The 10,503-nt window shown below is 65.5% G+C and overlaps 1 protein-coding gene across 5 annotated transcripts; it reads left to right on the forward strand.

Annotated features, from left to right (window-relative positions):
- The first annotated feature begins 836 nt into the window (after window positions 1-836).
- On the forward strand, window positions 837-10,247 carry EPN3 (epsin 3). 5 transcript variants are annotated; one of them, XM_076354099.1, is made up of 12 exons: window positions 837-928; window positions 1,721-2,405; window positions 2,970-3,033; window positions 3,581-4,236; window positions 4,650-4,768; window positions 6,439-6,522; window positions 6,810-6,917; window positions 7,027-7,111; window positions 7,349-7,657; window positions 8,560-8,661; window positions 9,074-9,295; window positions 9,409-10,247. In XM_076354099.1, the coding sequence occupies exons 4-12, from the start codon at window positions 3,666-3,668 to the stop codon at window positions 9,717-9,719; spliced, it is 1,911 nt and encodes a 636-aa protein (XP_076210214.1). In that variant the 5' UTR covers window positions 837-928; window positions 1,721-2,405; window positions 2,970-3,033; window positions 3,581-3,665; the 3' UTR covers window positions 9,720-10,247. The 5 variants fall into 5 exon arrangements, with proteins under 5 accessions (XP_076210214.1, XP_076210216.1, XP_076210213.1 ...); XM_076354101.1 differs by lacking the exon at window positions 2,970-3,033 and having other exon boundaries at window positions 1,721-2,421; XM_076354098.1 differs by lacking the exon at window positions 2,970-3,033.
- Window positions 10,248-10,503: the final 256 nt, after the last annotated feature.

Genomic DNA, 10,503 nt, shown 5'->3' on the forward strand with positions numbered 1-10,503 from the left:
TCGCGACCCAAGGCAGGACCTGCAGACCTTCAGCGCCAGGGCCTGGGGCAAGAGGAGTCTCAGCTCTGCGCTTTGCACGGCGGGAGCATCAGCAGGAAGGCATGATCCCCCTCCAGAATGTCTCAGCACGCAGGAGATGCTTTCCATTATGGAAAATGTCAGTGATATTAAAAAGATTATATCTATCCATAATACTTGAAGGCCTGTCAGTGATTAAAATGGAAGGCAGAGGCCGGGAGAGAGGGGGTGGCATTGAAACGATCGAGAGACATGACTTATTTTGTCATGTCATCTGATGCCTCCCTCTCTCCCCCAGCCAGGCTCCGGTAGCTGTTCAGAGCAGGGGAAGAATCCGCTCCAAATTTAGATTCTGGCAAAAAAATTTTAACGAACCCAAATTGCAACCGTGGCCTTGGGTACCAGAGAGGGAGCTGCGTTATGGGGAGGGCGGGGAGGGTCGGCAGCCCTCGGAGGCGCTTCCCAGCCCGGGGACGTTGATTTCTGTCTGAAAATAATGGGGGGGGGGGAGGGAGGGAGGGGAAAAAAAAAAAATAATAAAGCAAAGCAAGCAGCGGCAGGCAGCGGCTGGCTGGCTGCCAGCGAGGGGCAGTGACTGAGCATTTACAGCATCCCCGCCTCCCGCATGCGGCGGGGCAGGGGCTCGGCGCCGCATCCCCCGCGGCCGGTACCGCACGGCGCTGCGCCGCACCGGGGCGGGGGCTGAGCGCCTCTGTCGGTGCCCGGGCGGGAGCCGGGCCGGGGTTCGGGCGGCCCCGAAGGGGTTAAGCCGCGACCTGCCGCCGGGACCTGCCCAGCCAGCCCGGCAACTCGGCGGCGCGCAGCGGGCGGGCTGCGGCCGCCTCCAGCCCGCTCCCACCGGCACCGGCACCGGCACCGGCACGGCGGGGCCGCGCTCCGCTCCGCGCAGGTAAGCGGGGCTGCGCGCCCCTCGGGAGCCGGGCTGCGGGGGGAGGGGGGGAGGAGGAGGAGGAGGAGGAGGAAGAGGAAGAGGAAGGAAGGGGAGGAGGAGGAGGAGAAGGAGGGGGAGGAGGAAGAGGAAGGTTCTGGACGCCGGAGCATCGCGGGCCGGGGGATGCCGGGCCCCGGCGGGCAGCTCGGTGGCGAGGCGCCTCCCGGGCCGGGCTCGGGGCCCCGGGGCCCCGCGGCGGGGGCGGCCCCCGGGCGGGCTGCGGGAGCCGGCGGCGCGGCTGAGGGCTCTGCCGGGAGCCTTTCCCTGCCGCTCCCTCCATGTCGGGCGCTGCTCCCGCACCCTGATTAGGGATGGAGCGAGGCTTTAATCCCCCCCTCGGCCTCGCTCCTCCTCTCGTCTGGCCCCTCTGCCCTCTCCTCCTTCGCCCCATCCCCTCCTGCTCCCCCTCCATGTTATTCCTCCTCGCCGCCCCCCCCCGCCGTCCCCGCTTCGCCTCCGCAGTCCCCTGGGCCGGGCCGCGGGGCAATGGGGACCTGTCCCCGCACTCGTGTGTCCTTCTCCCACCTGGCAGCCTCTTGTTCAAGGTCACTGCAGTAATTCCATCTGAGCTGCCGGGTGCTGCCGCCTTATCTCCCGCACAGCTTCTGTTTCACTCCCTTTATATTCCGGCGGGGGGGATATGGTGTTCAATAAACCCCGCTGCTTTTAACACCGCTGGCAGTGCTCCAGCCAGGGCCACGTTCCTCTCACCCCTGTCCCAGCCCCTGCTTCCCATCTCTTCCCATGCAGACTTCCCAGCCCATCTCGTGGCAGGCAAAGTCCAGCTGGGATCGGGTCTCCGGCCAGAACAAGTGGTGCCGGAGCTCGTCACGCTGGACCTGGGGTTTGTCCTGCCAGGAGACCTGTTGGAGGCAGGAGGGACCGTCCTGCCCCGGAGGAGGAGTGCCGGTGTTTGCTGGTGTTTGCCAGGCCAGTGGCACCTTTGGAAAACGTGACTTTATCTCCCGCCTGGGTGTTGGTGGAAAGCAGAGTGCAGAGCCAAGTCCTGGAGGACTTTGCTGCGCCGCTGCCCTTGTCACGAAGGTGTTTTCGTGCCAGGCGGGCAACAGTGCGGCTGTCCACACCGTGTGCTCTCCCCGTGGGATCCAAAGGCTGTGCTGACGGGCTGCATTGCGAAAGGGAATCGATACAGGGAAGTGTCTCGAGAGACACTTCAGCCTCCCGCGAGCGTGGCGGTGCCAGCCTCCTCTCTGACTCACGGGGGACATTGCCGGCGGAGCCGTGGGGCACCCGGCCGCCGGCCCGCGGGAGCAGGAGGTGCTGGACTGGTTGCACGGGTTGCACGGGAGTGTGGCAGGCGCTGTGTGTGGCTTGTGGGCACATCGGCGCAGCCCTGGCCCAGCTCCGGCGGGAGGGAGCAGTGTCCCGAGCCAGAAGAGGGCTGGACGCGGCACAGCGGCTGCAGTCCAGGAAGGTACCGGCACCCCAAGGTGGGTGGTGGGATGGAAACCAGTAATCGCTGTCCGCAGGCCCTGCTGCGTAGGGGAGATATTCCTCTGCCCACAAGCGCTATCTCGGACGGGGAAATATTGCCACTGAGTTTTGTTGCAGTTGCAGTGGGAGCTCTGGGAGCAGCCTGGCTCCGCGGCCCTGCTGAGGGCAAGGCAGCTCCAGGCAGCCTCTGCCTCCTGGCTTTGCTTAGCCCTCTGATAAAATGAGGGTAAATGGTGTCTTCCCACCATGCAGGGAGAAGGTGAGGATTAGGACTAGCCCGGAGTAGGGGGCAGAGTGGAGATGGGCTCACGTGAAAATGGGTCCAGACTGACCCACGTGATTTTGCATCCCCCGTCGGGTGCAGCACGCCCCAAGGACGGGCCCCTGCTGCCCCGGCCCTGCATCTGGGCACAGAGAAGGCTCAGGCAGCTCGGGGGTTTTCGGAGAGGGGGATTGCATTATCCATCCCACTCGCTGACCTGGCGCTGGAGGATAGCACCCCAAATTCGCAACCCCGCGTCAGCATGCACTTCCATATCCGCAGCCTCTCGCGGAAGCAAAATTATCAAGTTTGCTGGGAAAACCCACCCGAGTGGCTGCCAGTGCTGGTAAGTCATGGCAGGCTCTGACTCACGGCAGGGCTTTGGTTTTGTAGGACCCATCCTCGGTGGCACTGAGAGCCTTGGGGCGATGGCTGGGGCAAGCAGGGCCACATATGGCCGCAGATAGTGCATCTGGGGGTACAGGGGAGCCCCTGGCTGGCGTGAGGGCTGGGGGGCCTGAAACCAGCTTTTCCGGGATGGTGGGGCTGAGGCAGCTGGGATCTGGAGGAGGGAGCTGCCATTTTCAGGTGGTTACTTTTAGAAGCAGACGTGCAGGGTAAAATCTCCTCCAAATGTTGCTGAATCCAGAGCCAAATCTCTTGGCGGCTCCTCGGTGCTGGGTACTGGCTTGCTATGAGATTTTTTTTCCCCTTGAGCGTCCTGCGTGTCTTTGGGTTAGCGAGCAGTGGCAGCCCCGCATAGTGCACCTGATGCCCTGACGATGGGCACTTCCACCTTGAGAAGTGTCCCAGGATCCAGCCGGGGGCTCTGGGGACGGGTCTCAGTGGTTGGGGCGGTGCTGACGTCTTTGTGTCCCCGTTCCCCGCTGCAGGTGCCAGTGAGGCCGTGGCCGTGAGTGCCCATCCCTTCTCCACCATTCCTGCCTGCCACCGGCGGGTCTCCGGCACCGCACAGCCATGACGACTTCGGCGCTGCGCCGGCAGGTGAAAAACATCGTGCACAACTACTCGGAGGCAGAGATCAAGGTGCGGGAGGCCACCTCCAACGATCCCTGGGGACCCCCCAGCTCCCTGATGTCGGAGATCGCCGACCTCACCTTCAACACGGTGGCCTTTGCCGAGGTCATGGGCATGATCTGGCGGCGGCTGAACGACAGTGGCAAGAACTGGCGTCATGTCTACAAAGCCCTCACCCTCCTGGACTACCTCATCAAAACTGGCTCTGAGAAGGTGACCCACCAATGCCGGGAGAACCTCTACACCATCCAGACGCTGAAGGACTTCCAGTACGTGGACCGGGACGGCAAGGACCAGGGCATCAACATCCGAGAGAAGGTGAAGCAGGTGATGGCACTGCTGAAGGACGAGGAGCGGCTGAAGCAGGAGCGGGCGCACGCGCTGCAGACCAAGGAGCGCATGGCCCTCGAGGGCATGGGCAGCAGCAGCCACCAGGTCGCCTATGGCCGCCGCGCATCGCCCTACGGTGACGACTACGGCCGGGCGCGGGGCTCGCCTTCCTCCTTTAACTGTGAGTGCTGCTGGCAGGGGCCTGGGGGCTCGTTCGCAGGGCTGGCGGCTCGCTCGGGCGCGCTGTGGGGTGGAGGCAGGCGTTGCGTTTGGTTTGCACCCTCCTGGTGCTCATCGCTCCCCGCCACCTTTTGGAGGAGCGGTGGTGAAGCCTGACTCTATCCTGTGCCGCGGGCAGAGGTTTGGCTTGGCCAGTGGTGAACCCCAGCAGTGGTGGCAGCTGGCGGTGCCCCAAACCTTAAACCCATGGCTCATTTGTGGTAGGGAGCTCTAATGTGGGGCTACGTCCCCTGGGGAAGCCATGCTGCGGAGCTGTGGGCGTTGGGATGGGGCCTGGGGGAGGCTGCTGATGTGCTCCCCAAAATACCCCAATCCTGACGCTGCTTCTTCCCCTTTTCCTCTGTTATCTCCCAGCATCATCCTCATCCCCACGGTTTGCCTCCGACCTGGAGCAAGCGAGGCCCCAGACGACGGGCGAGGAGGAGCTGCAGCTGCAGCTTGCGCTGGCCATGAGTCGGGAGGAGGCGGAGAAGGTAGGGTGGCTCTGCCCGCCCCAGGGCGCGCGAAGCTGGGCATCTCCCTGCACCTTGCCTTGTCTGCGGGCATGGTGGGTCATTTCCCTGGGAGGAGGGAGGATTTTGGGGGCTGCCTGAGGCCGGTGCATGCACCTGCAACTGCACCAGGCTGCTCGCACTGTCCGGCACCCAAAATTGCCAGCAGGCAGATGGAGGCATGGGCTGTCCCTGCTCCCCGTCCTCGTACCGGCAGGGACAGCACCAGGCTGAGACCCGTCCAGCCTCCCAGACCCCAGGGTGAACTTGGGGGGGGTCTTCTGGATTTACTACGACCCCTCCCAAACCTGGCTGCGCTCTTCTGCTGAGGGCTTCTGGTCTAAGCTCGCCCCATTTCTGTTGCCTTCCTGCGGAGGTTTTAGGAGGCGATGCCTCGCGCAGCGCTGCGGTTTGCGTGGTGGGTGGGGAGCCGGCAGCATCCCCGAGGCTGTGCACCAGGCTGGGGGCTCAGTGGGGCCGGGTGCTCCCTCCCACTGCTGGTCCTTTCAAACCGGGCTTGAAGGAGCACTGGAAAACAGCACCAGGAGGAGCTGAGCAGGGATGCGGGCAGCAAGCGAGCTGCTGTCCCCAACCGTGAAACCTCCCCCAGGGCTGTCCCCTCTCCTATCTGCTGGCCACGGCCCCTTTTCCACCCGGGACGGCTTATTTGCGCACCGGCTGAGATTGCCGCTGGCTGGCACGGCCTGTGTGGGCACGCGGGTACGGCCGGGCACACAAAGTCGGAGGGACGTGGTGACCGAGGGGCTGTGTGCCCGGGCTGGTGGGCGTCCCCCCGGGGCTGGCACTGAGCACTGCGAGCTCGGTCCTGCCGGGACAGGGGACAACCTTTGGAGACGGCGCTTGCTGCTGCCCGTCTTCCCTGCCTGATGGAGGCTCTTTTGGAGACGGAGCAGAGCGTATATCCCTATTTTTGTCCTGGAATTGGAGTATTTATAGCTTCCATACGCTGCTGCGATGAGTACTGTAGGAACACGCTCTTGAAAGTGTTGCCTGTTGGAGTCCCTCTGGGCTGTGCACATGTGTGCACGCTCGCACACACTTGTACAGGTGTGCACACACAAACACCCCCCCCACCAGGGTCCCCATTCCCAGCCCCAGCTGGTCCCACGCTGCTGGACAAGCGTCACGGAGCGGTAATCCGGGCTGCCATGGCTGTACGGGGACAGCCTCTCCCCAAAATCTGCCTCAGGTCTGGGCGCTTTTCTCCCAGCAGGGCAGGGCCGGGCAGGATTCCCGAACCGAGGCTGGTCGGCATTGCAAACCCACCTCCTCAGCAGGCTGCCGGGGCGAGGGGCTGCCTAATCGATCCCCTCTCCTCCGCTGACTGCATCGGCGTCCCTGAAAACCTCCCAGGGGAGATGCTGGCTGCCTAATTTAGGGTCGTCCCGGCCTAGATGCAGAGGCAGGTGATGGAGTAGGGGAAGGAGCTGGGGTAATGGCTGCAGGGGAGCCTGGTTCAAGAGCGTAGGGGCACCGGGCGGGAGGTCTGCAGGCAAAGCTGTCTGGATGGGCACAGAGATGCTGTGCAGGCAGGCAAGGGGCCGCAGGAGAGGCGGTGGCAAGGACAGGGACCTCCAAGCAGTCCCGCGAGCTGAGGGCAAGCTGAATTTCCCAATTTCCTCTGTTGGCAGAAGCCACTCCCTCCAATTTCCAGTACAGACGAAGAAAGGCAATTGCAGCTAGCGCTCGCGCTGAGCAAAGAGGAGCACGAGAAGGTACCTGTGCCCTGCAGCCCCGGGCACTCCTCTCTCCTTGCACTTGGGCTTCTCTCTGGAGCACTGGAGCCTGAAACGCCTCCTCGCTCCGGCACCTGCTTTGCTTTCGCTGCTCCGGGCTGTCTGCTGAGCACTCTCCTGGCGGGCTCGGCCCCAGAGGAGCCGCCTGCTCGGATGCTGGGACTTTTCGGGGATGCGGTGGCAGCTCTTGTGCTGGGTCTGTCTCCTGGAGAAGGTGCTGCCTGCAGGGTTGCTGAGCTCATGGGCCCTGTCCCTTGTCCCCACAGGAGGTGAGGGCTTGGCAAGGGGAGAATTCCCTGCTGCAGAGAGCCATAGAGGAGACTGCCCAGGGCAGGGAGGAAGAGGAAGAAGAAGATAAGATGAAGAAAAGCCAGGTACAGCGCTGGGGGCCTGGATGGCCACACAGCCAGCCTTGGGCTCTGGGGCGATCCCGCAGGTCTGCCCGGGGCTTCCCTCACCCCTTAATTCCCTTTCTGTTTGCAGTCCTCTATCCTGGAGCTGGCAGATATATTCGGGCCGGCGCCAGCCCCCTCCAGCCACACGTCTGCCGACCCATGGGATATGCCAGGTGGGGGCAACTCGCAGGCTGCCAAAGCTTGGGACAGTGGCAGAAACCTCTCCCTTGCCTCTGTCCCTCCCCAGCAACAGTAAGGACCTCCTGCTTCTCCTCCCTCCGCTGCCCGGTCTGTTGCATGCCCGGGCAGTGCTGCTGGAAGCCGTGGTCCCCCGGGCACATACCCGCCGCTCAGCATCCCTCCGTGCCCTGCGCCATTCCCCTCTTCCACAGCTTCCCTTCTTCTTTCAGATATGAAACCCAAAGCGGAGCCGGCAGCCTCCACCTGGGCCGGTGCGGCTGACCCCTGGGTGCCGGTCCCAGCCGCTGGCGGGGAGCCCCTCTCCCAGGCAAGCGCTTCATCCCAGCAAACCTCCGCCGGGCCCTGGGATTTCCCCCCCAGCACCACTGCAGCCTCTGACCCTTGGGGGAAGGCACCCTTGTCTTCTGGCTTCCCTCCTGCGGACCCCTGGGTGACGGCATCCCCCCCCACCCAGGTCCCTGGTTCTACGCCAGCTGCTGACCCTTGGGCCGCTGTGGCCGAGCAACCTCCTAACCCTGGTAAGAGGCTCGATCGGCGTTTTGGCTTTGCTGGGGACTGTGGGCAGCATTGGCCATCGCTGCCCTCCTGCAAGTGGGCATCCCGGGGTGCTCCCCCCTTCCTTCCGCAGCCAGCTCTGCAAACTCCCCCTCCCTGCTCTCCTGCCCTGCAGCGGGACCTCTGCTTGCCCCTCGGCATCCTGAAGGCTTCAGAGAACTTTTAGGCTTTGTCCCTGCACAGAATAGGCTGCTTTAATTAACATGGCACAGTTAACGGAGCCCTCCCATGGGAGCGGATAGCAGCTGCCGCACCGCTCCAGCAGCGGGGTGACAGCGTGTCCCCCACCGGTGCTACCTGTTTGTTTGCTCACCCCAAACCAGCCCTACGCGCCCTACCGGGATGGGACGGTTGCTGCTCGCAGGTGCTGCGTTGCAGATGAGGAAGCAGTTGTAGGAGCCGCCTGTGTTTCAGAGCTCAATGCCACTCTCGGTTCCGCCTCGGTGCTTCCTCCGGCCCCGTGGAGGCCCTGCATGTATTGCCCTCAGTTTTAAGTCCCTGGGGAGGAGAGCAGAATCCGGCCTGGGGGCCAGTGCTGGTTGTTACAGCATTCCTGCAGACCTGTCCCCTCCGCCTGTCCCTGCTGGGGCTGGGAAAGGGACCTGCCTGCTGCGGGGGCTACGGCTGCAAGCAGTGTGGGGGCTGCCTTGGTCTGCAGTGACCCCCCCAATGGTCTGGTTCATCTTAGCCCCCCCCCCCCCCGAGCCAGTGCACGTTCCCGACCCCCAGCCCTGCGCCCCCCCACCGCACGCCCTCTTCTCTGTCTCCTTGCAGGCAGCCGCCCCTGCCTCTCTCCTGCCCGTACATCTCCCGCCTCTCACCTCCCCGCTTGCTCCCCTCCTTGAGTCTCACCTCTTCCCCCCAGCTCCAGGGGGGGATGCTTTTGACCTGTTTGCAAAGCCGCCCGAGCCGCCGGAGCAGGAGCCCTCGCAGCCGCCCTCCTCGGCCAAGTCCAACAGCCCCGTTGGTAAGAGCTGGGGGAGCGGGCAGGGGCCGATTTGGGCAGGTGGGGACGGTGACCTGTCCCTGCCCGTTGCAGGGAGGCAGCTCCAGGGCTGACTGGGCTGTGTGTGGCTGCTTGCTGGCGTGGCCAAAGCTTGTTCCCACCTGCCATCGTGTGTGCCGTGGGCTTGGGCTGCCCCGTAGCCGAGGGGGCAGCTCTGGTCCCTGCGTGCACCCATGTTCCCAACCCCGCCGCCTCCTGTGGCGGCTCGGGGGGAGCTCAGGCATGCCATGCTGCAGCCTCAGCCCCACTGCATCAAGCTGTGACCTGGGGCGCGATGTGCTGTTAGCCGCCCCGTGCGGTAACGGGGGGGACGCTGTCACCCCCGGTGTCTCCCAGCTGGCTCACGTGGCTCATGTCGTGTCCCCCCCCCAAGAGCTGGACCCCTTCGGCGACCTGTTCCCCAGTGCCAGGCAGGATGGGACGAAGAGCTTTGACCTCGCCAACCTGGCCGACTCCCTGCCCGAATCCGGCAAGGAGCGGAAGGACTGTAAAACCCCTGAGGCCTTCCTCGGCCCCGCTGCCTCCTCCCTGGTCAACCTGGACTCCCTGGTCGCGCCTGCACCGGCCTCCAAGACGCGCAACCCCTTTCTCTCGGGTAGGTGCCGGTGCTGTGGTGCAGGCTGCCGGCCGGGGGCTTCCCTGGGCTGGGCAGAGGAGTGTTTGGGGGTGGCATGGCTGCCCTGACGTGTCCCATCCTCTCCTTGCTAGGTCTGAGCACACCGTCCCCCACCAACCCCTTCAGCCTCGCCGAGCAGCCCAAGCCGACACTCAACCAGATGCGGACCAGCTCGCCGGTGCCCAGCCTGCCCACGGGCCTCCCCGCCAACTCCATGACCTACAGCGCGTCCCTGCCGCTGCCCCTCAGCAGCGTCCCCACCGCCACTGCCGCCCTCCCCGCCTCTGCCAGTGCCTTCCCCCAGGCCGGCGCCTTCCCCGAACTCCCCAGCAATTTGCCGCAGCCTTTACTGCCGCTGAGCGGCCCACCGGCCGCTCCGGGGGGGCTCAACCCCTTCCTCTGAAGTCTCTGGATGTGTAGACTCTTGCCCCTTCCCCGGCTGTTACAGACCTCCCCGGCCTTTTCTCCTGCCAAGACCTTGGGGGGCCAGCGGTTCGCTAGCTGCAAGGGAGGGTGCCCCCCACGCCAGCCCCCTCCCCGTGCCTGCCGGCTGGGGGGCAGCCAGCATGAGCCCCCGTGCTTGACGGGCGAGAGGGGGCCCCCTTCCCCTGCGAGGGCCAGAGCCGCTGCCGAGGGCGGTGTAGGGGCCGTGGTGGGGCCCCTCCTAAGGGCTGTGGTCTGGGGGCTCTGGTGCAGCAGGCTGGGCTGGTGCATGGGGTCTGGCCACGGCCTCGCTGCTGGATGGTTCCCCTCGGGGTAGGGGGCTTCGCCCCGGTGCTTGCGGGGAGCCAGGGCAACGCTGGGGCCGGGGGGGAGCTGGGGTTGCCCCCTCCCGTGCTCCCCTCCCTGGGCAGGCGCTGCCCCACGCCGGGGTCCCGGCTGGTTCGCGCTGCCCTGGCTGCCGCCCCCCGCCAGCCCCTCGCCCCCTTCCCGCTCGCTGCTCCCCTCAGCCCCCCCCCCCCCGGTCCCTCCAGAAGGAGCTGCGGGCAGGGCGGGCAGGGTCCCCCCCGGGGGACAGCCGCCTCCTCGCCCGCTGCTGGGCCCCGCTCCGGGCCTAGGGGGGCGGCGGGGGGCGCCGGTGCTTCGGCGCTGCTGGAGAGCGGCGGCTCCGGGCTGCCTGCGAGACAATAAAATGCTCTGACGGACGCGGTGTGCGGCTCCCGGGGCGGGCGGCGGGGGCGGGCAGG

This window comes from Aptenodytes patagonicus, chromosome 16 (assembly GCF_965638725.1).
Source record: "Aptenodytes patagonicus chromosome 16, bAptPat1.pri.cur, whole genome shotgun sequence".
Lineage (NCBI taxonomy): Eukaryota > Metazoa > Chordata > Aves > Sphenisciformes > Spheniscidae > Aptenodytes > Aptenodytes patagonicus.

What these genes read in the sequence shown, in the direction of transcription:
- EPN3 (XM_076354101.1), top strand. Translation starts at nt 3,666, where the DNA reads ATGACGACTTCGGCGCTGCGCCGGCAGGTGAAAAACATCGTGCACAAC. An exon ending in GTCGGGAGGAGGCGGAGAAG is followed by an intron (nt 4,769 to 6,438) that starts GTAGGGTGGCTC and finishes CTCTGTTGGCAG; the next exon opens with AAGCCACTCCCTCCAATTTC. An exon ending in ATAAGATGAAGAAAAGCCAG is followed by an intron (nt 6,918 to 7,026) that starts GTACAGCGCTGG and finishes TTCTGTTTGCAG; the next exon opens with TCCTCTATCCTGGAGCTGGC.